Source organism: Eptesicus fuscus, chromosome 14 (genome assembly GCF_027574615.1).
Source record: "Eptesicus fuscus isolate TK198812 chromosome 14, DD_ASM_mEF_20220401, whole genome shotgun sequence".
NCBI lineage: Eukaryota > Metazoa > Chordata > Mammalia > Chiroptera > Vespertilionidae > Eptesicus > Eptesicus fuscus.
Window position 1 is genome coordinate 29,179,380 of NC_072486.1, and position 27,834 is coordinate 29,207,213.

At 39.7% G+C, this 27,834-nt stretch overlaps 1 protein-coding gene across 4 annotated transcripts; it reads right to left on the reverse strand.

Moving 5' to 3' along the window:
- Positions 1-1,375: 1,375 nt before the first annotated feature.
- PTTG1IP2 (PTTG1IP family member 2) lies at positions 1,376-27,056 on the reverse strand. 4 transcript variants are annotated; one of them, XM_054726361.1, is made up of 7 exons: positions 26,752-27,056; positions 24,851-24,897; positions 17,260-17,353; positions 15,915-16,028; positions 12,507-12,553; positions 10,540-10,602; positions 1,376-1,454 (listed from the first exon to the last, which is right to left on the reverse strand). In XM_054726361.1, the coding sequence occupies exons 1-6, from the start codon at positions 26,900-26,902 to the stop codon at positions 10,588-10,590; spliced, it is 468 nt and encodes a 155-aa protein (XP_054582336.1). In that variant the 5' UTR covers positions 26,903-27,056; the 3' UTR covers positions 1,376-1,454; positions 10,540-10,587. The 4 variants fall into 4 exon arrangements, with proteins under 4 accessions (XP_054582336.1, XP_054582340.1, XP_054582337.1 ...); XM_054726362.1 differs by having other exon boundaries at positions 1,426-1,454; positions 15,935-16,028; XM_054726364.1 differs by lacking the exons at positions 1,376-1,454; positions 10,540-10,602 and adding exons at positions 14,532-14,575; positions 14,880-14,932 and having other exon boundaries at positions 15,935-16,028.
- Positions 27,057-27,834: the final 778 nt, after the last annotated feature.

Sequence of the window (27,834 nt, forward strand, 5' to 3'; positions counted from 1 at the left end):
AGCAACATTAACAGCTACATCACCAGGCAGTACCGATTTTTCAGCTCCGTTATCATCTTGTGGGATTGCCATTGTATATGTGGTCCGTTGTTGACTGAAACATCATTATGTATACAGCACATGACTACATACAATTTTATTTGCCAGTGATGCCTCAAAAAAGCTGGGGTCTGGGGGTGGGGAATGAGCTTCAGAAAATGAACTAAAGTGGGAAGAAATGAGACAGACAGGAAAGAGCTTCAGTTGACTAACTGACCTTATACTTCATGGAGGAAAGAAGAGGAAGTTCTTGGATTTGGGTGGAACAAAAGATATTACTTATTTCTCTATTGTTGTTTCAGTTCTTAATGCAAGTTTCCTTCTAGAACAGAAATCAACCTTTGATCCAGTGCAAGCTCTGTCTTGCTGGACTTGCAGTTACCTCAACTTAAGACAAATTTGTTTTTTTCCTAACTCAAGTAATTCCAGCCTCGATATCTTGGGGGGTAAACTTCTAAATATATATAGAACCAAGCTTTATTTATCCCCATTATGACAATGAATTTTTCTATGTCATGCCCCTCACCAAATTTTTTACAATTTTTGATAACACATGCCTCCCCCATCAAGTTCAACTGAAGCCATATTAGTTTCATATGAAAGTGCTGAAAGTAGCAACAATATCAAATTTAAGTTTATCCCTTCCTTTTCCAAATATTGCCTAAAGGGTACAAGTTTGGAAAAAAAAAACTTGTTGTAACACACTTAATAAATGTATCAGAATATTACAGAATTTTAATAAAGACTCTATTTGGTATTAAAACAAGCCAGGCATAATTTTGTTTTATTAAAAAATCCTCTATATTTTTCTTAAATTGTTAAAAGTCTTCACCTCCTTTATTTAAAAGTATCTACAGCATTAAAAATATATTATCATTGATCCACTCAAGACTTCATCAACAGCGATTCTAATTATACCAATCATTACCCCAAATTTACTATTGTTGGGCAGATTTTGAATAGTGGAGCAATTTTTGTAATGATGAATGTAAAATAAATAAAAATTAGAGTATTTATTTATTGCCTGGTAACCCTGATGAAAAAATAGCAAAGTCAGAGAGACTCATAGGATGTAATCTTCAACTCTTATGCCATATATAAATGTATATGTCAGATGCTTGAACATTCTATATTTATACCACTTTATGTTCAAAGGGAAGACTATTATGATTATAAAACTAGCTAGGAAGGAGGTTATTCAAAAGTTTAAAAAAAGTTTGAAACCAACCATAAAATATTGTTTCAAGAGCTTTTTCAATCCTTAGGATCTTAAATTACCACACAAGTCATAATGTAAAAGTAATAAAATACTCTACAAAAATGTTCAATAGAATTTAAATTTTTAACTTAAGGGAATTTGGAAGTTCAATCATTCTCAAAGAGGCTGTAAGGATGATTAAAATCCTGAAGCAAGCCTGAAAGAAAAAGGACACAGTCATTACTGGAAATGTAATACAATGTTAACTCTCAGGTTTCACATTTAGACTAGAAAGCTTAAGTTCAAGGCCATTACACCAATTTTTATAGAAATGCAATGTTTTCCAACTCATGGTCCATCCCTTGAAAAGCTAAATGTGGGTAATAATGATTATCAACTCACATTAGTCACACACCCACCAGGGTAAATTGGAAATGAAAAGCTTCAATTACCCAAGCTAACATAAATGATTTATTTCCTTCTGCTGACATGAAAAGAATTGAATGTTCGTGAAGGATAGCATTGACCCACCCTGCAATAAGGTCAGGCAGCTCACTCTGCAAACATATTCACAGAAGAGGTTCAACTTGGCAGAAACGAAACCACCTATTCTAAAGGTCACCATGTCGGCTCGACTTTTCCTCTGCTATGAGAAAAGTCCTTTCAAAGGCCATTACAGTAAGGCAGCAGCTGTTGTGTAGAAGGGGAGCCTCCAAAAGAGAATAGTTTCTCATATTTCCAAACCAACTCCTCCACTTCACAGGCTACTTCTTGTCTCCTCTGACACCATTCTTAGACATAACCCCAGGGCTTTGCTCTTGCATCTCAATGCCTACTCACAAATATTTCTCTACAAGTTACATAGACTTAAGCAGAGCTGAAAATCACATGGTCTCAGTCAAGTCTAGTGCAACCCACACTCCTTCTAGTGGCCTATAAATCCCTACATAATGCAAGCCCAGCCTTTGTCCTCAGCTCAAACCCCTTGCTCACTTCAGCCACACTGAATTCGAGTTTCTCCAACACCCCAAACTTCATCTCACCTCAGAACCTCCACCTGGTGTGTTCCTTCACCCCAACTCTGCCCCTGGCTGACTGCTTATCACATTTCGGTTTTTGTTTAAGCCCCACTTCCTCAAGTAGGCCTTTCCTATTTATCTCAAGTAGACTCCTCACCTTTATTTCCCCCAATTTCAGTTCCTTCTTTTCTTTTCTACAGTGTCACAATTTTTAATTAGTTTCCTTTGCTCTTCACTTTTTTTAATATCTACACTGTCTTTTTTTCCAGCTCTATTGATATATAATTGACTATATAACATTATGTAAATTTAAGGTATACAATGTGTTGATTTGATCATTGTAAAATGATCACCACCATAGCATTAGTGAACAACTCTATCACATCACGTAATTACCATTTCTTTTTTTGTTGTAAGAACATTTCAGATCTACTCTCTTAGCAACTTCAAGTATATAATAGTGTTATTAGCTATATTCACTCTGCTGTACATTAGTCCCTCAGAACATATTCATGTTTTAATTAAAAGTTTGTGTCCTTTGACCAAATACCTCCTTTCCCCCCACAATATTATCTGTCTTATTCACCTTGTATGCCCAATACTGGCACAAGGCAAAAATCCAATAAATGCTTATTCAGTCAAATCCATCTTACCCTCATCTATCTTTTTCAAACTCTCTTTCTTCTTATAGGAATCAGACCAAAATGAACTCAACATTTACTCCATCTTATCATTATTATTCAACTCAACATATATAGCTACTACATGCCAGAAACCATAGATGCTGCCATAACAGATATTATTTACTGTGTTTATTATGTGCTAGACACTATTATAAGTACTTTATTTTTTATTTTTTTAAAATATATTTTATTGATTTTTTACAGAGAGGAAGAGAGAGGGAATAGAGAGTTAGAAACATCGATGAGAGAGAAACATCGATCAGCTGCCTCTTGCACACCCCCCACTGGGGATGTGCCCGCAACCAAGGTACATGCCCCCGACCGGAACCGAACCTGGGACCCTTGAGTCTGCAGGCCGACGCTCTATCCACTGAGCCAAACCGGTCTCGGCTATTATAAGTACTTTATATGTTATCTTATTGTATCACCACAGCCATGTAAATAAGCAACTATATTTTAAAAAATAAAATTTTGGGGGTGACACTGGTTAATAGGATCATATAGGTTTCAAGTGTACATTTCTATGATCCACGATCTGTATATTGCATGGTGTCTCCACCACCCAAAGTTAAATCATCTTCCGTCACCAAATATTTGGCCCCTTTCCTCCCCACCCCCATCCCCTTCCCTTTGGTAACCACCGTACTGTTGTCTGTGTCTATGAGTTTCAGTCTTATAGCTCACATATGAGTGAAATCATGTGGTTCTTAGCTTTTTTTGTCTGAATTCATTTCGACAAGCAACTATTTTTATCCCTACTTTAAAGATGAGGAAACTGAGACACAGGGAGGTTAATAATGCTCCCAAGATGTCACAAAGAGTAAGTGATAATGCTGAGATTCTGCAGTCTCAAAATAAAATAAAATTGAATAAAATAAAATTTCTGCCTTAAGATAAGTACCATTATGTAAGTTTAGGTAATGGGGAGAGGGGAAAGAAAAGTGAGCAGGAAATATAAAGGAGGAGATCATATTTGCTTAAGCAAGACCAGGAACATTTATTTGAATGTGGTGTTTAAGATTAGATTTGAAAAAATATTAGGGTTTTGGCAAATGAATATCAGGAATTGGTACAAGAGGCCCTTATCAGAAAGAAAACAGTGAGAATAAAGACACAGAGAAGAGAGCTACTAAGTGTGATCAGGAAATAGTAATAGTAGAGTTCCTATATGTTGTCCCATCTCTTGAGCCCAAATAGTGAAAGTCCTTGCCTGTATATCCCTGATAATTTATCTGTGGCAGAAAGTGGATTGAAAATGCATTCCATTTTCAAGGTTTTAAAATAGTAATTACTGAGACCCATTCTTTGTTATTAGTTCATTATCTATTTTTGGTTCATCATCTATTATTAGTTCATTATCTATTATCTCTTCTCTCCGAAACTGGATTTTATGTTTTTGATGGCAGGCACCATGTCTTACATTTTTATCAGAGGGGTAACGAAAGCTGACTCTTGACAATGTCAGTGAACAAGAATAAAAGTCAGGGGAGACTAGCGAGAAGCTAGGCACTATACAGAGGTGTCAATGGTACAGTGATGAAGTATCACCCTTGCCCTCGAAGGGTTTATATTCTGACACAGAGATGAAAGGTTGGTATGAATTCTTACAACACAGTGAGTATGTTAGAAGATGTACAAATAACTACAGCCTTAGAATTCTGCAAAGCAAAATTATTTTAAAATTAATTCCAATAGGTCTTTAAATTATAATGGTATTTTCCAAAAGTGTTTGTGCACAATTTTTTCAAGACGAAGAACAGTAAATGTCTATAATAATGAGTACTTATGAAATGAAAGATTTTGCAACAGTTATTTACATAGAACAGTAGAGAGTCTCATCTAAAATTTTATTAATGTGGTTACCACGAATTCTCCTCAGTGAATAATTCAATTCAGCATTCCCTTTTATGTTCCCTACCTGTGGCTTTCTATAATCAAAGTGCTTGACTGGAGAAATTCAAATAACTTTTTTGATCTTTCGGTAAAAAGCAATTACTTTCAATTTCCTTCACATATTCCCACCATACTCCCATTAGAATATTTACTTAAAATCCCAAACAACTGAACATGCATGTGCACATGCACGCACACGCTAATGCCTGTCTTAGGAAAGGGCTGAGTTGAAGATGTGTGGTGATTCTTCATTACTTATCATACTTTTTTTTTTTTTTTTTGCATTTATTCACTCTTAGATAAGAGTCCAACATTCAGCTATGTTGTATAAGTCCTGGCACTGGAAAACTGGCTTGAAATCATGAGGAGACATGTGTCTCCCCCCCCTTTTATAATTAATGTGTATAATAGATTAGGTCTTGATAATCATAAAACTTTGAAGCATCCAAATGAAGGAAAGACCAATTAGACTCAGTATTCCCCTCAGAGGGTAGATACTGCTAATAAACCCCAGTGCTCTTTCCCACTGAGCCTGGGCATTGCTCAGATTCCTTCTCTTCATGATGCTCTAGGCCAGTGGTCGGCAAACCAAGGCTCGCGAGCCACATGCTGCTCTTTGGCCCATGGAGTGTGGCTTTTCCACAAAATACCACGTGCGGGCGCACACGTACAGTGCGATTGAAACTTCGTGGCCCATGCGCAGAAGTTGGTTTTTGGCCTGGGCGAGTCTATTTTGAAGACGTGGTTCTAATGCCAAGCCACACTCAAGGGGCCAAAGAGCCGCATGTGGCTTGCGATCCGTGGTTTGCCCACCACTGCTCTAGGCAACCTCTGTCCTGCAAGATAAAACCTTTATTGTGCATGACTCTTTTCACAGGAATAATATGCTTCCTGCAATTCAAGACACTCTGGAAAGCTACAATCTATTGTCAGCTACCATAGTACCTACTATTTAGCAAAGTGCTCCTTAGTATCCTGAAACATCCTAATAGTTTAAAAGCATTAAAATAGCCTACATGTGTGAGCAAGGTTTGCCTGTGCCATGCACTTGATGCTCCTCACCACCCTTACCCCACCTCTCAGCACTGCTGTATCCTGGCCCACTCTAAGTCTGTGAGTCACTCCTCCTTCTTCTGGGAGACACCATAACTCCTTTCCACACCCGCGGTTAAGGTCATGCTGAAGGATCCATTCTTGCCTTTCTGTTCTTTTCTCAACACACTCCACAATCACTCTCACCCAGACCCATGGCTTCATGTTCTTTCCTCATTTACGTCTTCCGCTCAGATTTCCCCAGCTCCAGAGCCCCATCCCAACTCTTGGATGGAGTTTCTAGATGTCTGTCTTGCTACTACCACAAATTTAATATGAGAACTCGATCCTAGTCACCAAAATGTCCTTGTCCTTCCTCCTGTTTCCCTTCATATTATCAGCATCATTATCTTCCCATTACTCAAGCTGGAAACCTTGGGATATCCTTCAGCTCCTCTTTTTCACTCTCTATTTCTAAATGATCACCAGGGTTTGCCAATTCTAATCTGAACTGTCATTCAAGCCTGTCCCCTCCTCATTTGTTCAGGGCCACGGCACTCATTTGGGCTTTCATTTGCTCCCACTTCAATGCCTGGCACTCTTCTCAATATCTTCCTGCTCGAATCTCCCCTCTCTGAGCTATCCAGCCCTCCCATCTCCGTGTCCCCTCTAATGACACCATCAAGGACTGTTTCCTTACAAATGTGATTATGTGATTCCCCATCTCTGCCAAAAAGTGCTCTACATTCCTTCAGAATAAAGTCAATGTCTCCCAGTAACTTTAAAATAAAGCTCGAATTCCTAAGTGTGGATTTCAAAGTCCTCCACAAATAAGGACCAGGTGCCTTTCTCATCACAGAGTGTCTTGATTAAAAGCTCAGACTCTGGAGCCAGATTCCCTAGCTTTGTGACATTAAACAGGACTGCTGAACACACTGGTGTAGTCTGAGGGGTCCTGAGTGTGCCATCTGGCTGAAGGCTGAGGGATGAGCGCCACTTACCAAGCTGCCTTGGGCTCAGATGAAATAGCATCACTTTCCATTTCACTTATAGGCAGTAGAAGGGCCCTCTTTCCTTATCTATACAGTAGGGTTAATACTAAGATGTATTTCATGGGATTGGTATGAGAACTGAATGAATTAATACGTGTCAAGCCCTTAGAACAGTGCCAGGCACAGAAGTGCCCAGTAAGTATAATCTGTGCTTTTCCACCTTTGTGGGTTTTGTTGCTCATTCTGTTTCCTCTCCCCAAAATTCCCTCAGGCAGCTCCAATCTCTGCTTCTTGATATCCTGTCCACTCTTTAAACTCTGCAGATGTGCTATGACTGCCTCCATGAAGTCTCACTTGATCCCTATAAATATGAGTTCTCTAGACTTGAACTCAACTTTCAGGTACCTGGGGCCCTGTATTGTGGAACTTACTATAGTATATTTTGTACTACCTAAATTTATACGACCTCAAGGCCTTATCTTCCTAGGAAGATTTTATGTGTCTTAAAGGCACAGGGTACAGTTTCTCTTGATGTTCCCACAGTGCCTACGACCTATGGTGACATAATAGGCTTATCATAGGCAATAACAGAATCATTTATTAAGCACTAACTATGCACTAGGCACTAAAAAACGTGTCTTGCCCTTTGGGACAGCATGGATGGACCTGGACAATATTATGCTAAGTGAAATAAGCCAAACTGAGAAAGACAAATATCACATGATCTCACTTATTTGTGGAATCTAATGAACAAAATAAATTGACCAACAAAATAAGACCCGAAGCAGGGAGGCATGGAACAGACTGACACACCTTGATGTGGGGTTGCAGGGAGGGGGATATATGGGGGGGAGAGGGGAGCAAGAAGAGATAAACCAAATAACTTATATACATAGCCCCTGGACATGGGCAATAGGGTAGTGAAGACCTGGGGGATGGGTAGGGCCTGGGAATAGGGGAGGAAGGTGGCGGAGAGGGGGGGGGGTGTAAATGGGAGATATCTATAATACTATCAACAATAAAAAATATTTAAAAATGAAAAAACAAAATAAATTGATTTTTTTAAAAAGTGTTTTACATACAGTATTTAAATTCTCATATAACTCTTATAGTGTTTTTCCCTTTTACATAGTGAGACAGTATTTAAATAACTTGCTTAGTATTAAGCAGCTAAAAAGTGGTGGGTAGAGATTAGACCCCAGGATCTTGCTGGTTCAGGGATTGGACTCCTTCTGCTTCATGGTGGTTATCTTGTCTGGCTCCTTCTGCCCAGGAGCTACCATTTCCTGATTATAGATTATATTCCAGGAGCTTTTCTTACATTATTTCTAAGCTTCCTTGAAAAGTAGTTATTATTATTCCTATATGTATGAGGTAATCAAAACTCACAGATGTTAAGCAATTTACCTTAGACTTCACATCTAGAAAATTCCAGAGGCAACTTTTAAACCTGACCACAAACTCCCCCACCCTCTAAAAAAGCACTTGCCACATTTTAGGAAAAGTCCCTTAAGAAATGCTACTGTCTTCACTATTCTTATTCTTATTTTATTATTATGCACAGGGTCTCATTTATGTGGTTTTATTTCATTTCTGACACCCATTTGTCAGAAATCTTTACTATCTATCTTATAGAAAAATGTTATGTCTGCATTATAATCTACTTTTGTCTTTTTATATTGACTACTTAATCCTATCCTATATAATAAAAGCCTAGGTGGCAACACGCAACATCATCACAGGATGGCCATCACAATATGGCCACCACAAGATGGTCACCACAAGATGGCCAGCAGGGGAGGACAGTTGTGGGCGATCAGGCCGGCAGGGAGGGCAGTTGGGGGAGACCAGGCCTGCAGGGGAGTGCAGTTGGGGGGGACCAGGCCCACAGGGGAGGGCAGTTGGGGGCCATCAGGCCGGCAGGGAAGGGCAGTTGGGAGCAATTGGGCCGGCAGGGAAGGGCAATTGGGGGCAATCAGGCTGGCAGGGAAGGGCAGTTGGGGGCGATCGGGCTGGCAGGGAAGGGCAGTTGGGGGCGATCAGGTTGGCAGGGAAGGGCAGTTGGGGGCGATCGGGCTGGCAGGAGAGGGCAGTTGGGGGTGATCAGGCTGGCAGGGGAGCAGTTAGGTGTCAATCAGGCAGGCAGGCGAGTGGTTAGGAGCCAGCAGTCCCAGATTGTGAGAGGGATGTCCAACTGCCAGGACATCCCTGTGGGATCAGGCCTAAACTGACAGTCAAACATCCCCAAAGGGGTCCCAGATTGGAGAGTGTGCGGGCTGGGCTGAGGGACACCCCCCCCTCCATGCACAAATTTCGTGCACTGGGCCTCTAGTTTATTATAAACAACTCGACAAAAAGAAAAAGCTTCTTCTCCCAAGAATTTGATGGTAGTTTTACATTAAAATGACCTTTAAAAAGCTTCTGCACAGCAAAAGAAACCATCTACAAAATGAAAAGGGAACCCACAGTATGGGAGAACATAATCGCCAGTGATACATCTGATAAGGGGTTAATTTCCAAAATACATAAAGAACTACAACTCAACAAAAGGAAGACAAAAAAATCCAACTGAAAAATGGGCAAAGACCTGAATAGACACTTCTCCAGAGAGGACATATAGATGGCCCAGAGACATATAAAAAAAAATGTTCAGTGTCACTAATCATCAGACAGATACAAATTAAAATGACAATGAGGTACCACCTCACACCTACCAGAATGTCAACCATCAATAAATCAACAAGCAACAAGTGCTGGCGAGGATATGGAAAAAAGGGAACCCTAGTACACTGCTGGTGGGAATGCAGACTGGTGCAGCCCCTGTGGAAAATAGTATGGAGACTCCTCAAAAAATTAAAAATTGAACTGCCTTTTGACCCAGTGTTCCCACTTTTGGGAATATAACCTAAGAATTCCGAAACACCAATCAGAAAAATTATATGCAACCCTATGTTCATAGCAGCGCTATTTACAATAGCTAAGATCTGGAAACAGCCCAGTAGGTGAATAGATAAAAAAGCTGTGCTACATTTACACCACAGAATACTACGCAGCTGTAAAAAAGAAGGATCTCTTATCCTTTGAGAGAGCATGGATGGAACTGGAGAGCATTGTGCTAAGCGAAATAAGCCAGTCAGAGAGAGTCAAATATCACATGATCTCACTTATATGTGAAATCTAATGAACAGAATAAACTGACAAACAAAATAGATCCAGAGACATAGAAGCATGGAACAGACTGTCGAATGTCAGAGGGGAGGCAGGGGAGGATGGGTGGGAAGAGATCAACCAAAGAACTTGTGTGCATATATGCATAACCCATGGAAACAGACATGGGTGGTGAAGGTCTGGGACAGGGGGTGGGTGTAGGCTGGGAGAGGTCAATTGGGGGTAAAAGTGGACATATGTAATGTTTCCAACAATAAAGATTTAAATGTAAAGTTAATAAATAAAATAAAAATTAAAAAATAAAAATCAAAGGCAGCCTGGCTGAGGAGCTGTTATAGCTCCATTTTCTGCTGCCTTCTATTACATGTTTTCAGGCATTGAAAACCTGTTCACATTTTACAGATTTGATTTCCACTTACTTTCTTAATCATTATGATTATATTTCTGAAAATTTGCTTAATAGGAGGAAGGGAAGGGCATGTAGAAAACTCATGCAATATCATTTGAAACCTTACCATTATAGAAACTTTCTTCTTCTCTCTCTGGAAGATCTATCTTTTCAGTTATCTATGCTTCATCTGGTATAAAAAGAGAAAATCAATTTATCTTTTCAAAGTCTTTCTAAGAAAAGTTAATGATGACTCATCTAATATTTTAAAATGCTAAACACAAAATATGTATCAATGATATGACTTCTATTCTGAGATTTTTAATGTTACTGCTGTTTTACTATTTAGAGCTCAAGTGACTTAAGGTTATTTACCAACCTGGGTATAAATTTGACAAGGAGGAAAGGTCAAATCTTTTGTGGTGGCACAAGACTAGTTTCCAGTGGGAGAAAACCTGGGGATGCCCAACAGCTCCCTAACCAGCAATTCATCTTCCAAATTCAGTTCTAGAGAAGTTTGGCCCAAGTACCAAGAACTAAGAGGGGTGATATTACCTCCACTCCTGGGAGCTAACACTGTGAGTGAGGAGCATTATGGTCAAATAACACACTGTGTACAACATTTTTAAGATTCCATAGTTTTCTATTCCACAAGTCAAAAGTGAATAAACACTCATCAGATAGGTTACTTCCCAAATTTTTTAAATATATTTTTATTTATTTCATAGAGGAAGGGAGAGGGAGAGATAGAGACATCAATGATGAAAGAGAATCATTCATCAGCTCCCTCCTGCACACCCCCCAACTGGAGATCAAGCTGGCAATCTGGGTATGTGTTCTGACTAGGTATCAAACCCTGACCCCCTGGTTCATAGGTCGACACTCAACCACTGAGCCTTGCCAGCTGGGCTAACCTTCCAATTTGTAAGAACAAAGGACACTCAGGAATCCCTCTCCATCCGTTCCCCCTTGAACTTGGAGATTGTTCTCTTGGGCAGAAAATCATCCTGGCTTGGGAATTGTACTACATTTTATTCCCTATAATGAGGCTAGTATAACTAATTGTTCTCAATCAGTGGATACATGGTTGTTTATAATTGTTTCTACCTAAACTAAGTAATTACTCAGCCTCGTGCCCTTCTGAGAACATTTCTCCAGCCCAGTCTGCTGTGGAGTTTAACATGGAGGGAGAAGAATGGCCATGCAACTGTATTCTCTGCAGTCCTCGGCTTTGATTTCCACCCCAGGAAGAACTTCAGCCCCTTCCTCAAGTAGCTTTTGACACAGTTCAGCACCGTTACCACCAAAACAATTTCTACACAACAAGACCTAAAAGTTGGCGATGGAGTGTCTGTGCTGGACATCTCATCCTTGGCCCTGTGAGGTTGCTGCTGCTTCTTATTCAGATTTACTACTCTGTCCCGGAGGGCCAGAGCAGCACAATAATCTGGATGTCCCTCCAAAGTTATTTTTAATGGTAATTATAAAAGACCTTGCAGTATCCTTTTCTCAGTCATATTCTGATCTAAATTCTTTTGTGGCCCAATTACCCAGGTGAAAAGGGGGGCTCTGGTTCTGACTTCAGTTGGGGCTCCAGGGTCCAGGCCTGGGCAGGGGAGTGGAAGGGACTGCCAGGAGCTGTGAGTGATGAGCAGAAGAAAGCCAAGATTGGGGCCCTGGGTGCCTTATAACTAAGGGAAAGAGTAAAGAATCAAGTTGAGAAGGGTGGATAGAAGATCAGCCAACTAAGGTAAGATGAAATGAATTAATTTGGGAGAAGCCTACAAGGATTCCTTAAGGCAAAGGTCACCTTCTGTTGAGGTGCTTTTGTGGAGTGGGAGTTGGGGGAACTGGGAAGGCTATTACTATTCAGTTTGGGTTGGAAATTTTAACTCTTCTCTATCAATATTGTGGTTTTACCCATCCTAGACTATTGAGGTTACAAGAATGTGTGTTAGAAATGAGAACAATGAAATCAGCTGTCGTGTTTTCTACTCATACTTTAATGTTGATCCTGGAATATGTGAGGGAAAGACTTGCAGCTGTGAGTTACCAGGAGTCTGGGCATCACATCAAATAAATTAAAATACTTGCCATTATATCCCTGTTGAAAATTGAAACCCGGGGGTCTCCTAAAAGCACTGTTAAAAATGATAGTAAATTTAGAATTAGGTTTATTTTCTGAATACTTAAGGCTATAATTGGAATTATTTTATTTCATTAGAAGACTAAACTTATGCAATTTTTAAATTAGCAATCCTTTACTCAAGTTCTCCTTTTATTTATCCACCAGCAGAATTGAAATGTTTGAGTATGAACAACGCAATTAAAATAAATAGACTATCATTAAAAATGTCAATAAGTTAATAATACAATGAACAATTGCTTATTTCTTATCTATGTCCCCTTAGTAGGATGTAAACTCCATGAAGATAAGAATTTGGTCTTTCTTGTTTACCATTATATCCATAGTGACAACACTGCCTACGGCCTAATACACTCTCAATAAACATTTGCTAAAACAGATGAGAGTTAAGGAGGAACTGAGTAGATGAATAGGTAAACATTTATATTCTCTAACACTTGAAATTTTTAAAAAATACTTTAAAATATAATTTTTTTGATTGCAGAGAGGAAGAGAGAGGAAAAGAGAGATAGAAACATAAGTGATGGCTTAGCTGGTTTGGACCAAAGGGTCCCGGGTTCGATTCCAGTCAAGGATACATACCTTGGCTGGAGGCTACCTCCTGTGCCCGAGCCCTTGGTCAATATTTGGCCAATCCTTGGTCAGGACTCATGCAGGAGGCAACCAATCAATGTGTTTCTCTCACATTGATGTTTCTGTCTTTCCGTCTCTCTTTCACTTTCCCTAAAAATCAATGGAAAAATATTTTCTAGCCAGGATTAACAAAAAAAAACAAAAACCCAAAAAACATTAGTGATGAGAAAGAATCATTGATTGGCTTCCTCCCGCACACCCCACACTGGGGATAGAGCCTGGGGAATCGAACTGTGACCATCTGGTTCATATGTCGATGCTCAGCTACTAAGCCACGCTGGCCGGGCTAACATTTGAAACTTTTAAAAGTGCTTTAACTTTTCAATCATATCTGCTGAGTAATAATAATATTAGATCAAATGTAGCAATCAATATTTTGATGCTCCATTAGTCATTCAAGGGTATTTTTTAAATGAAAGATGGGTGTTTCTGGAACCCAACCAGGATCTTTGGATCATGAAATGAAAAAAAACCCTTAGTAGGACAACTTCCTCTAACAGAATACAGTGCTCATTAAATTAACTAGGTCTAGAAGATCTCTAGAAGAAACTGAAGATGAAGAGATGGTGGGTGAAACGAGAACTGAGTACAATTGTTTGGCCATATTTGCAAAAAGATTTCAGAGATTTACACTTTTTTTTTTTTTTTTTAGGGATTTACTCTCCTCCCCCCCTCACCCGCCACGCCCCCCCCTCCCCCGCTTCCCCTGGTTTTCTTTCTTGCTTTCTATTAAATGTATTGGGGTAACATTGGTTCCTAAATTATGTAGGTTTCAAGTGTACAATTCTATAATACATTGTCTGCATATTGCACTGTAGGGCTTCCTTTTAAACTGCAGATAAAAGAAGTTTCAGTGATGGATATGTGCTCAGGACCCCATTCTCTTATGGGTATAATTTGCCACATTACTCATAGGCACTATACAAAAAAAGTGATGACCTATATAAGACACCAGGATTTGGGGAAAAAATATGTAAAAGAAAAAAAATAAAATGTTTGCCACAGCCTCTTACCACACATGTAATATATTCTATAGGTTCTTCCTTCTGAATATATTTATATTCTAGAGGTAAAGAATAGAAGTTATCTTTCAACTTACGCCATCTTTTATTTTTGTATGTTAATAAAAAAAGGATATAAGGCTCAAAGCCAGAAAAAAATATAAAATTTTATACAAAATAGAGGTCTTAAGTAAGCAAGTAAAATATTTGGCCAATCCCTATCTTGTTCATTTGGTGGGTGTGTTTTTTTGTTGTTATTATTAATCCTCACTCGAGGATATTTTTTCCATTGATTTTTTTTTTAGAGAGAGTGGAAGGAGGGAGGTACACTTTACTTACAGGTGGGCCTATTCGCATGCATCTGTCTTATCTATGGGTCCTTCCTGGAAAAGGTGTACAATCAGAAGAAAAACAATTATACCATGCTGGGCTGAAGGATAATGAAGAAAAACAAATCTCTTGACATGCATGGACTATGGAAATACTTTCCATGTTTCTGTGAACTCCTTTTGAAAAAATTACTTGAGGATGTACTCCAGTAAAAGGAAAAAAAAAATCAATTCTATAAAGAGGATGATGTCAAAAAATTTCATCTAACTCAGTACAGCACTGAAAATAAACTAAGTTTTATAAATTAGGAAGTCAGGACTTTTAGAAGAATGTCTTAAGAAGAAAATAAATATTTACCAAATAGTAAGATGAGTAATCACAGTGATGGGATAAAGACACATGTGTCATTCCTGACAAGAAATAATGAAGGTGATTGAAAACTCTAGAAAATGCAAAGGCTGTATAGGAAAGTCATAATGTAAACATGAAGCAAGCTGAAATGTATCTTATATAGGTCATCACTTTTTTTTGTATAGTGCCTATGAGTAATGTGGCAAATTATACCCATATGAGAAATGGAGAGGAAGCAAAGAGAATCTATCAGACCTTGACATGAGGTACTTCTCTTTCAAGCAATCTGGAATAGTGACAGAAATACATTTCCTATTTCCATTTTGGTTCTTTATAAATAATATTTATACAATCATAATATGTTCTCTTATCTTTATTCATTTAAAAATTTTAGATTCAAACTATAAACATTTTAACTATAAATAAGTTACAGAATAAAATGTAAATATACACTTGAAAAGATCAAATGAGTGAGAGTTTATAGAGTTTAGATGATAGAGGAGGAAAGGATAAATAGGACATATAGGGTTCCAAATTTCCTTATCTTAAGTAATGGTGGAAGTATAAAAACAGGGATTATATTACTCAAAGTTAAAAAGATAACCAACAGAAGAAAGATTAGTAATCTTAAGAGCTAATAATTAAAATTCAAAAATAAAATGATAACATCCACTAATAGCAAAAAAACAAAAACAAATACAGAAAATGCAAGGTAAGTTTCTCAGCTTTCATGATGAGGAGTCAATAGAAAACATCGAAAGTTAATAAATCATGAAGAGGGGTTGTAACCATATTGTTCAAATATATAGAGGTGAGCAAAAGAAGAACTACAAATAAAATCATACTAAAAAATTACTTCTGGGGAGGAGGTATCAGAGGTAGAGGAGAGGGTGAGAAATTTAAATTTTTCATTTTATAAGATTCTATACTTTTTTCCTTATCATCTGGATATATTACTTTTATTACATTAAAAAGGTAAAACATATCTGATAACTAGCTCAGTATTTCCTTAAATGATATTATCCCCAAGTGAATTCTTACTAAGGATGAAATGAACATACTCCTGCAGGTAATAGTGAAAGATGCAGCAATACCAAATGAATATTATAATTAATATTGCAATGAGCAGAAGCATCAGGAATCCAAACATGTCAACTGAAATGTACAAAAAGAAATACATTTTAAGTTAACAGATTAATAATTTCTCATATTTTCATCCTTTCTATTTCACACAGTTTGATTAAGTACAAATTCAGCCCTTACTGAAAATACAATAACATACATCACATATTCCAAACAAATTACCATTAACACAACAGTCCCTAACATTTAAAAATAATCTGGGTTACTAAGAGGAGGTAACATTATCTTCAAATTGGTAAACTATTAGGCCATTGGCTATCTTCTCCTTCAGGTTTTTATAGAGATAGCTAGGGATGCTTTGTTGTTTGAATTTCAGCAGTTCCTTATCAGAGACAACAAATGCTTGCTGCAAAATGGATTTCCAGCATTTGTAAACTATCCCCCCCACCACACCCCAGGCTATGTGAAACTAGAAGGGCAGAACATGAAATAGGAGATGAAGGTTCCCACTCATACTAAATGTATGAAGTTTTACTTGTTTATAAGCTCTTTGCTGCAAACTATTATGATTTAAGCTCCTAATAATACCTAAAGAAAATAGGGACTTGAGGGCAAAATTTATATTTTTTCACTTCAATTAAGAAAAAGACATAGACAACTGGTTGCTCTGGAAGGGTTTCCTTATATAGCCAGGGTTCCCCTGGAAAGCCTTTTGTTTTAACTCTTTTTTAAAAATTCTTTAAAGGTTCTAATACATTTCCCTGCTTTGATAGCTACCATATACCAAACCAAAAATATAACATGATAGATGTAATTTGAAGATTCTTTGATGATTGAGATTTGTTCAGTCCTAGGGAGTCACTGTCCTGAATGGCAATTCTCAGTACAAAATACATTCCCTGAGGAAATATAAGTTATAATTATGCTATGGGACTCAATATGTCCTCACCCTAGTACTAGCTTATAAGAAACTCCTGGAGTTCCTGAAACAACCTAAGAATACAGTCCTCCTTTCTCTGGTTATGGTTATTGTACACCAGAGTAGAGATGAACTTTAAAGTATTTAACAACTGGTATGGTAAGGGACCCACCCACCAATCAGAATGAATGTTGACCTAGTTGAACTAACAGAGTCTGGAAAGAACTAGTATCATCCAGTCTTAGGGGAAACACTAATGAACAGACTTACTGTTACTTCAACAAAGCAAATAAGATAATTTCTAATTCTTCAAGTGTAACAAATCACTAGTACTTGCAGGTCAATTTTTATAAGTACATAAAAATTCAAATAGCGACAACTTACCTTTACAGCTTAACCAAAATATCGAACTTATCTGACACCCCATATATGTAAAACAAAACTTTTTGCAAATGTTTTCTCCACTGCACCAAAAACACTGTATTTGGAAAGAAAAAAAAATAAAAGCAGTGTTCAAGTATAATAATCCCAATTCCAGTAAGATTTAGTACTAGTTCAATAAATATTCAATAAGTAACAGCCATTATCATCATTATTTTATTACTAGAGGCCCGGTGCACTGGTGGGGTCCAGCCAGACTGCCCCCGATGGGGGCCATCGGGGGGCGGGCTGGCTGGGGCAAAGGGCCACAGGCGGTTTGCTGGCCGGCCCCGCCCCCAATGGGGGAGCGCGCTCAGGGGCAGGGCCGGCCGGGGTGAGGGGCTGCAGGCGTTCCAGTCATTCTGCTGTTCGGTCAATTTGCATATTACCCTTTTATTATATAAGATTATTCATGCTGTTGGTAGTCTGCCCAGATCCTCCATACCAGGACCATTTACCCAATCCCAGCTGCAATGAGTGTTGGCTGCAAGTGGCCTAAGCTGACCTTCTTCTTGGGTTGTCCTCAGTGGATAGGACTGCCTTTCCCTTGAGGTAACTTCCCCCTTCACCCCGCCATAACTGACTCATATGTAGGGTCCCAAACAGTGGGCATCTTTGCCTAAAGGCAGGGATAACTCTGCTACATGATTCTTTTTTACCCCAGCGTTGCCTGTGGTTCAGGCCAAGGATAGACTTTAGCTGAGGCCACATCTTTGCTTGGTTCTTGTCCCTTACCTGCCCTGAATCCTTTTCTCTTTCATCAATGGTTGCTGAAGAGCAGTTGCTGAAGAAATGACATGTACCTGAATCCTTTTCTCAGGCTCTTGTTTAGGGAATCAAACCTGAGCCATTGCTTCATGAAGTAGTAACAATGACTCCGGTAGATAGGATTTGTTTCTCTCTCTCCGACACTCTTTCCCATTCCCCTTGTTGGCAGCACCCACTCATTCCTCTGTTACATGTGGGCCTGGTGGTGGCTGCCTCATCCCCCTCCCTCTTTCTGCTCACAGGTGGTCAGATAATCACGTGGAAATAGGAAAACTGACTTCTAAGTCCCTTGTTGAAGTAAGCAAAAGCAAGGTACAAAGGTGGAAACCATTGTGGGAGATAAGTCTAGAACCTGGATAAGTAAAAAAAAAAAAAAAAAAAAAAATGAGGACAGAGTAGTAAAAATGGCTGTTACTTACATAGGGCTTACCGGATGACAGGCACCATTCTAAGTCCCTTTTATGTATTACCTCATCCTCATGACAACCTGTGAGCCAGGTACCATTATGTCCACTTTATATTTGAGGACAGTAAGACACAGAGCAGTCAAATGACTTACATACGATCACATGCCTAGTAAATCAGGAACCTGCGGTTGTAACCTAGTTGGTGTGGTTCTATGCTGGTAACCAATCCTATAAGAGATTCCAGACCCTCCCAGTCACTCTGGCTGCACATCCTGAGACCAGCACCTCCATGAAAAGAACTACCTTTTAGACACAGCCTGAGAGCAGGAGGTATTCACAGGCCAGTTTTTTGTTTCATGCAAACCAAGACCAAAGGTCAAATAAAGCCATTTAGGCCAGTCTGAGGTTGAAGCCAGTTAGGCTGAATGGGTCCTTTCCTTTTGCCTGTTGTATAAAGACAGGAACTGCAAAGTCAAGGCCTAGTTGAACCAACAGAGGCTGGAAAGAACTAGAGATTTCCTGCTTTGGTTCTTAGTTCTTAGAGTTTCTGGGAGCCCATGCCATCTAGCAGGTTGTTCCGTTTTGTTTTCCATCTAGCAGGGTTTTAAGGGAGATGAATTGCAAAAAAAAAAAAAAAAAAAAAATCCCAAACCTATCAGAGAGGAGCCTGTGCTAATTCCCAGGCACTGAGCTCATTCCCAGGCCCCAGTAACCAGGTTCGCAACAGGTGAGCTGCTAAAGCAGCGCAGTCCTCGGAAGAGACCTTCTTCCCTGTGCCTCTCTCTGATGGGGGCTCAGCGATCGATGGAAAAGAGAGCTCCTTCACTGGGTAAGCCTGGGCAGCCAGACCGGTGACTCACTGCTTGTCCAGGGAACCTGCACAGAACGGCTGCACATTCTGCACCTCTCTCTCCGAGTTCCCAATCTTACAGCTGAAGTGGGAGGGGGGACGGGGGCGGGGGGAGCAATAACTGACAATGACTTTGGGTAAGTACAATTTTAGTTGAAGGCTAGTTGCATTATTTTGCAGGGGCATTTTTTTTTCTTTCATGTAGAGGTGGGGACGATAAAATGTACGTGTGCTGAAAGGTCAACAGATTAAATAGAGTAGACTAAGGTCGTTTATTTTTTACTCTGTCTGCCCAGCTCGTGTGGCCATCTTTCTTCTTTTAGCAACTACACCCTCTTCCCTTTGTGGACCTCTTCCCCCAACTCCACGTGGCTCTGCAGCGGTCGGACAGCTTTGCCCACCACTTTCTACTGTCGAATCATCACACACAAGTGGTGGCACTCAGGGTGGCCCATCCTGCGGGCCCAGTGACCAGTGGTGGACTGGACATAAGACCCAAATCGGGCCAGTCAGAACCTTCTCTGGAGTTGCATACACACATTGGGAGGGACCTGCTGGGAGAGGCCTCCTCTCCAGCTTTGTGAAGAATGTCCATTTGCCACAGAAGAAAATAGTTCACTCCACAGAGGGAGGCAGAACTGGGAGAAGAAAAGAAAGAAAGGAAGTGGAAACACCCTCCTTTAGGATTCAGCTGTGTATGAAGCCAAGGCCACTCCTGGGCTCCCCAATTGTGTGAGTCGAAAATTCCCCTTTTTATTAAATTTATTTGAGTTGGGTTCTGTCACCACAAAAAAGATTTGACTAATACCTTAACTAAATCTAAAAAGTCTTCAAAGAATCAAACTTCACATTACCCAGAGGAACAGTATAATATATTCAACATCCCTAAATTGGTAATTCATAATGTAAGACAAATTGCATGGATTTTTCTCTTGTAGTTTAGGAAGACTGTCCAAATCAATCTAAAGTCATGCTGACCTCAGATTCTTCAGAGAGTGGCACCTCAGCAGTCAGCTAAAACACTTTAGAACAATAGTTAAGATGTTCCATGGGGGAACCAGAGTATTTCTTTTAAGGTAGAACTCTGTTAATAAGCTTAAAGAGACATCAAGATTGATATTTTTATAAGCAAATATCATTAAAATTAAAAAATGCAGAAAAAAGGGGGAGATACATAATAATGTTTAGTGGTTTGAAAACAATGTATAAACTGATGGTTTAATATACTGCAAAAAATAGTACATAAGTGTTATTGTGCAAAGGGGGATTTTAGAGTAGTGGACATTGAAAGGATCAAATGAGCATTCACTCATTATTTATGGGCAAATGCCAGACACAGCAGAGGTTACACAGATATAGAGAGTGCTGCTTTTGCTTTGTTTGGCAGGTACAGTATGTACACTCTACAAAAAAACAAATCTCTAAGTAAAAGGACATTATAATTTCAAAAGGAGTGGAACAGCCCTAGCCAGTTTGGCTCAATGGATAGAGCATCGGCCTGTGGACTGAAAGGTCCCAGGTTCAATTCTGGTCAAGGGCACATACTTTGGTTGCAGGTTCCCTGGCCCTGGTTGGGGTGCATGCAGGAGGCAACCAATTGCTGTGTCTCTCACACATCAATGTTTCTCTCTGTCTCTCCCTCTCCCTTCCATTCTGTCTAAAAATTTTTCATATCCTCGAGTGAGGATTAACAAAACAACAACAACAAAAAAAAGGGGGGGGGTGGAACAGATATAAATGTAGTAGAAGTTTATAAGAGAAAGTATTCACTTCTACTTGGTATGACTAGTTTAGATTTTTTTCAGGGAATAGGCAGATTTTGGTCTGAGTCTTGAGGATTAGGTGAAATCAGTACAAGAAAGAGTAGGCCTTAGACACACAAGCCACAGCAGAATGAGAGCACAGGTATCCACGTGGCAGGGCTGAAATCTGGTGTGGTGGACCTTTGTGCAATTATTTGGAAGGTAAATTTCTCTGATTGTGAGGGGGTTGGATTGCCTGACTATGGAGTCTATATTTTAATGATAAGGAGTCAGCTGAATTGTTCTGAGCTAACAGGTGACACAATGAAAGTGCTACTTTATGATAATGAATAAAGCATCAGGAGGGCCTGGAGGGATAGAAGCCTAGGACATCCAAGATTGTTCCAGTTGAAAGACAAAAATGGGAGGACTGATAGGACTTTGTGAACTGCAGAGAGAGAAAAAGTAAAAGGAGCCAAGGACTTAGAATATTATGTCTGAGCAAATGCTACCAAAAACAAAGAAGTCAATAAAATGAGCTTCTTTGGGGAAGAAAAATTAGAAATTTCGTTTTAGAAAATTTGAATTTGAGATGATGAAGAAATGTTAATCAAGAACTGTATCACGTCCAGCTGGTGTGGCTCAGTGATTGAGTGTCGACCTATGAACCAGGAGGTTGAGGTTCAATTCCCAGTCAAGGCACATGCCCAGGGTTGTGGGCTCATACTTAGTAGGGGGCATACAGGAGGCAGCTGATCAATGATTCTCTCTCATCATTCATGTTTCTATCTCTCTCGCCCTCTTCCCTCCTCTCTGAAAGCAATAACAATATATTAAAAAAAAAGAAGAAGAAGAAAAGAAAAAAGAACTGTGTCATCCTAAGGTCCAGGGGATATTAGGTCTAAGAATATGAATTGGGGATTTCTTTATGTGCAGGTACTAGCAGAGGTCATGGCAGTAGGTGAGACAGCACAAGGGGGAGAACATGATATTAAAACATTGCTATGGAGTGTGAGGAATGATGAGGAAGAGGAGCAGGTGAAGGAAGTGGAGAAGGGAGGAAACAGGCAGAGCAGGTAATATGTAAAATCCAGGTCACCAAGAAAGGAGAAGTTTCCAGAAGGAGGGACTAAGTTGAAAGGTCAGTGCATTTGGTTATGGAGAGTCTTTGGTGAGCTCTAAATCAGTTGATAGTCATTAAATCCTGGGGATAAGGAAGCAGAAGGACTTTAACTGCTAGAAAGAAAGAAAAAGTTTCAGTTTTGTGTATGTTTTTTTCCATTTCGTCTGAACTGATAAGTAAGGAGCCAGTGCAGAGAAATAGACCAAAATTATCATTGAGGCAACAAGGAAAGGAGAAAGGTCCTGCGTTTGTGAGTGTGCTCCCGAGTATGGTATATGCATGGAGGTAAAGACTCGGGGAGTAGCCTTGGGACTGTGAATCGACTTCCCAAGGGGAGAAATGAGTGTAAAAGAAAAGACACTGAATTGGTTCAGAAGAAAAATGAGAAACCCGACAGATGGCCTTAAACTTCTCCAGGAATATCAGGCTCCAGAAGGATGGTTATGCCAAGAGCAATTAAGGTGTTGCCTTGGAGAAGAACCCATGAAACTAGTCCTCTGCATTTTCTTTTAGCTGACAGACTCCTGAGAGGTCCTCCACATGGTCAGTGACATATCCAGATTTGAATCCATGATCCTGTCCACTCTTCCTTACACACACACACACACACACACACACACACACACACACACTTTCCAGAATAATAAATATCACAGTGGCCTTCCTCATGGGGTTTGAGGTATGACATTTATAAGTGTATTTTACAAACATGTGAGTAATATTCATTTCCTATGAACTGTGCTATGGGAGAGTCAAAAACCCACTTGGCTTGCTGTAACTTCATTCCTTTCTGTCCCAACCAATAATTCATATCAAGATGCAATGAATGAGAAAGGTGATTATGGAGAAACTTATAATCTACTCTAATTCATTTTGTAAGTCAATTTTAAAGCTCAGTCTTTTAACTGTCATTAGCAAAAAAAAAAAAAAAAGATGACATGACATGTCTCATCATTGTGACATCATAATTGAAATCTATCATTTCAAGTGACACATAATGATTCTGAACAATGACAAAAGCTTAAAGTTCACAAAGTTTCTTAGATTTTATTTCTAATGGAAGAGAAGATAACAACAAAAATATAATGCCTTTCATATGCTGAGTTTATGAGTTGTGTGCTGGGGGTAGTACTGTAACTTAGTTGCTTTTAGTGGATTTGTTTTTGGTAAGAATGTTTTCTAACTCTAGGAAGGCTAGTCACATACTGTTAAATTACAAGAAAATGTTTCTAATAGAATCTGAGGAAGATTCCCTTATAGTTAAGAAGGATAATCATATAATTTATCATTCAAACTGGAATATTTTGGGGAATAAAAAGGAGTTGGTATACTATATATACTCAAGGTGGGGCAAAAGTAGGTTTACAGTGGTGAATATGGGAAATAGAGTTTATTCTTATATTCTTGTATTATTATTTAACTATGTATTATTTTTCCATACAAAAAGAGAGATTGACTTGCAAATAAAATGTTATGGTATCCATATCATTATCTGCTTCAGAATAATCCATTTTGGAGGAGAGGGCACACATAAAATAAGATCTGCTAAGATGGGTCTTGAGGGGGGGGGGTATAAAGCTCTATTATACTGTTTTCATGTTTGAAAATCCCTTTTCAAACATGAAAAGAACAAAGACAAAGGTGTCCATTCAAGTGAACAGTCAGGAGGATTCACAGGAAGAAGGAAGTCCATAAGAGGGGGCCATAAGCTGAAGGAAAAATAGGAGATTAAAGAGCGAGAGGAAGGTCTTGCCTTTTTGAGGCAAAAAAAATATGTGCAGTGTAAGGTAATGAGAATGCAAGAGCCACTGCAGGCTACGCAGACTCCGGGGATGGCCATGGACGTGAAAACCTAATGCACAGAGCTGAGCAGATCAGGACACGGCAGGACCCAGTGTGTCTGGGCCATCGCCAAGTATGGCAAGCACATCCAATTGTGGCCGGAATTGGGTGGAGAAGTCCAAGAGCCCTGAGCCCAAGGCCTCATAAAGCAGAGGAATTGCTTAGATGAGGATAAGTAGGGGCACAGGTTGGTCCATCTAGATCACCATGATGGACAGCAATTACCAGAGGGTGCCTTTTCTAATTAGTGGTTTTGTGTGTCTCTGGTGTTAATTTTCAGTTCTCCAAATACTTGTTAGAGTAGAATGGTTTTGAGAGGGTTGCTGCCAAGTTCTCTGTAACACCATTTACCTCATGGCATTTCTGCTTTCTTCCAAGTCTGAGGTGAAGAATAATGGTGTCAGACATCTGAGCATCAGTAAAGGGGACGTTAGCTACATTGTGGTTAAGGAACAGTGCGTCCGTCATCCTTTCTAGTCTAAGGAATAGAGTAGCAAGGGAATTTTCACTGTATCTCAAAGGGCTTATTCTTTTCCTTGATATAGAAAAAATTCTTCCCGAAGGCAGTACACTTCTTTTTTCATGCAAAAAACACTTTGTTTTTGAAGCATCTAGAAGGAAGTACATGTTTGTACTAAATTATTTCTTGTTTATTTCTAGATCTTTGGAGAAGGATTTGAAACCAGAAATACAATTTAATAACTGCTATTCATATTATAGAAATCATGTAAAACAAAATTTACCATATCTTTTAGACTGCGGCTCTAAATTATGTGACTTTATAACATTCCTAAGACAATTTCCTCATTGAAAGGTAACTTACTTTTCTATCTTGTATGCACAATTTACAATTTTTCTTTAATGCACATCCTACAAGAAAAAAATATTAAGTACAAAACTGTAAATACAAAGCCTATTTATTGCTCAACATTATATAAAAGTGCATTTCATTTAGTCATGCCTGTTTTATAGCATATTGATCCACACCACAGCATTTTACTTCATTTTTTCCATATATCTAGAAAGTTTTCCCATTAGTGCCATTTAAACCCTAACTCTAATTTTCTCCTGTTACTTGAAAGAATAGGAAATGGTACCATCCAAATTTGATTGGCCACACTGTACTGTTCTATCCTGATCTAGAAAGTTTGATTTTTTTTCTTGGTTGCCACTTGTCTTTTAGACTATGCCCATTTGTTGTCTGGTTGCTCCTGAAAGAATTTCTCTATATGTTAGTACTTTTTTCATTTATTCATTAGATATTGGGGAAGAAAATTCTTAGCCCAAAGTTCCAAGGGCAAACTGTACCTTCTTGGGATATTGCTTACTAAGCTCTCAACTATAAATGGACATCAGGGTTAAAAGGCCTGTTTTGGGGAGGTCTCACTTGATGTGGGATCATTCCCAAAGTCCTGTGCTTGCCTGGGTAAAAGGCCTATCCCTCACTCAGAGTCCTACCGGGGATGGAGGTGGGATCTCTGTGAGGGGTCAGAATCCCTTCCTCAGTTGGGGAAGTGAAGGAATCATGTCTAAGAAACCATATCCTTGTTAGGTGGCAAAGCTATATGCAAGCACAAAGGGGAAACTGCCCCAGGCTGGGAAGCCGACCCCCGGGAGGCCTGGGACAGGCTGAACCAGGCTTTCCCTCATAAAAGGAAGCTGTTTCCTCAGCAACACTGACCGGGGTTAGTCAGCCCTAGAACTGTCTGTGTTCTCTATGATTCTTGATGTGTTTTGTTTATTCCCGTTTTGTTCTTCTTCAAGCATTTTGAAGGTCTTTTGATTAATTCTAGTATGACTCCAATTTCCTAGGGAACAACAAAAAAAAGGATTTTTCCATGTGTGGCCCGTTTGCAGGCCCTGTGCGTGGGAGAACGGGGCAGGATGGTACTAGAACACTGTTCCTCTTGGAGTGTGTATGGGGATGACGGAGAGAAAAATCTATGGGGAAGACGAAACCAGAGGAAACAAGCCAGGGCCTTTAATTCAGTCTCTCCCCACTCCCCTCCCCTCAAAGCTGAGAGCTCTGGGTTTGTTTTCTCTAAGGAAGACTGATTCGCTAACAGATCTTAACATTCTTTTAGTCTCTGGAAGCCAGACAGCAGTAATTATTCCGTCTTACAGTCTCCATAAAAATGGCAATCTTGGCTTTGCAGGGCATTCTCCAAGTAATTCAAATTTTGTCCTCATTCTAGCTATACAATTCCAATTTAGGATTCTAAAATCTGTTCTTCCGAGCTCAGGAATTCTACTCGGCATGGTTTTGAATGTTGCAAAATGTCTTCAGTTGGAGCGGAGAGCCAAGGGAGGTCTCCAAACCAAAGCAATTATTTCTTAAGACCCCAAGTAAGCAACTTATTAATGAAGACCTTAAGACACTTAGGAAGACTAGAGATGGCCTCTGAGTGAAGTCCGATTAGAACAAAAACCAACAGCGTATGCACAGCACAAAGCTTATGGGCTATGTAGGTCATGCGGAAAGTGAGGGGAGGGGCCGGCTCTCCCAAATTTAAAACTATTTTAATCCACTTTTTTTCATTTCATACAAGACAAATTAATTCGAGAGCAATTTAACTGGATTTCACCCAAAACGTCAGGAGCCTTTGGATGTGTTTTCTCTCCAGCACCAAACGGTAATTTTCGAGATGAAAATATCCTGCCAGTTGGCAACAGGGATCACGAGGAGAGAGGGCGGGTGGCGCTGGGGGGTTTGGGGTGGCTCACCTTCATTCTCCGCAGATTTTGGTCTCTGCTTGCCCCTGTGTCTGGAGATTTGAGAAAAACCCTTCTCTGAGAAGTTGATAAGAAGTTGGATGAGAAGGAGAGAGAGGAAAACTGGCAGGAGAATTTGGCCCCAGGCCCGCAGCCAGCACATGGCTCCTCAGGCCTGGGTTCCACCGTTTCCAGCCACTGGGACCGGGGCCGGCACCTGGTTCCAGAGTGGACTGGCAGACCCCGCTCAGGGACTGTGGTCTGTCACAGCCCGGGGTCCTGCGGCAGCTCCTTCTAAACCCTGGACCCCCCGCATATTTCACAGAACCCTAGCACTCCTAATGTTCTGGCCAGAACACAGAATGTTCATAATGTAATCCCAGTATGCACGGGGCTCGGGCTAACTAGAGTCCCGACCACCTGGACTTGACGGATCATTGCTATCCCGTTGTTTTTGGAAAAACGCCTGGATTCTAATTTTCAACACTCAATTATGTGTAAAGCTCTGCACCTTTCTGTGCTGTTTTCCCTAGAGGTAAATGAACCTATCCTCCAATTGTGCCATTAAGGGGAGAGGTCCTGAAACTGTATACACTTGATCTTGTCCTTGACTTCTCTGTGGCCCGATAGCATGCTCACACCAGTTTCCCAAAGTTTGGTGTGTTTTAAGTGGTATGCAGAAGGATGTTTTCTTTTTAATTTTCATAGCCGTGAATTTATTTTTTAAGTGTATCAGAAACATATAAGTAGTAGTTATAATGAAATACTGGCAACATATAAAGTTTCAGAACTATAAATAGTAGTACATGATTTAAAGGATAAGGCAAAATGGTGCAGATGATTCCAGAATGACTAAAAATTAGAACAATATTGCCCCAATGTAGGGATGGAGATGGAGATGGGGATAGGGGTGGGTGGGACAACTTGTCCTTGACCAGGGCCTACCTTGTTTTGTTTTTTAAAAATGAACAATGCAGTTGTCCCATGACACTCCCGGCATATTGATTTAGACTATACCCCGAGGACTATGGACTCTGTACTGCTAATAAAGATGGAGAAGGGGAAGAATGTGAAGAGTTCCAGACTGCTTTTTCT

Bases quoted from the DNA above. Each gene is read 5' to 3' on its own strand.
- PTTG1IP2 (XM_054726361.1), bottom strand. From the start codon at position 26,902: ATGTGCTGGCTGCGGGCCTGGGGCCAAATTCTCCTGCCAGTTTTCCTC. The intron at 16,029-17,259 runs GTAAGTTGTCGC...TGTACATTTCAG, and splicing joins ATTTTGGTTAAGCTGTAAAG to TTGACATGTTTGGATTCCTG. The intron at 12,554-15,914 runs GTAAGAATTCAC...CATTTTTAACAG, and splicing joins GTATGTTCATTTCATCCTTA to TGCTTTTAGGAGACCCCCGG.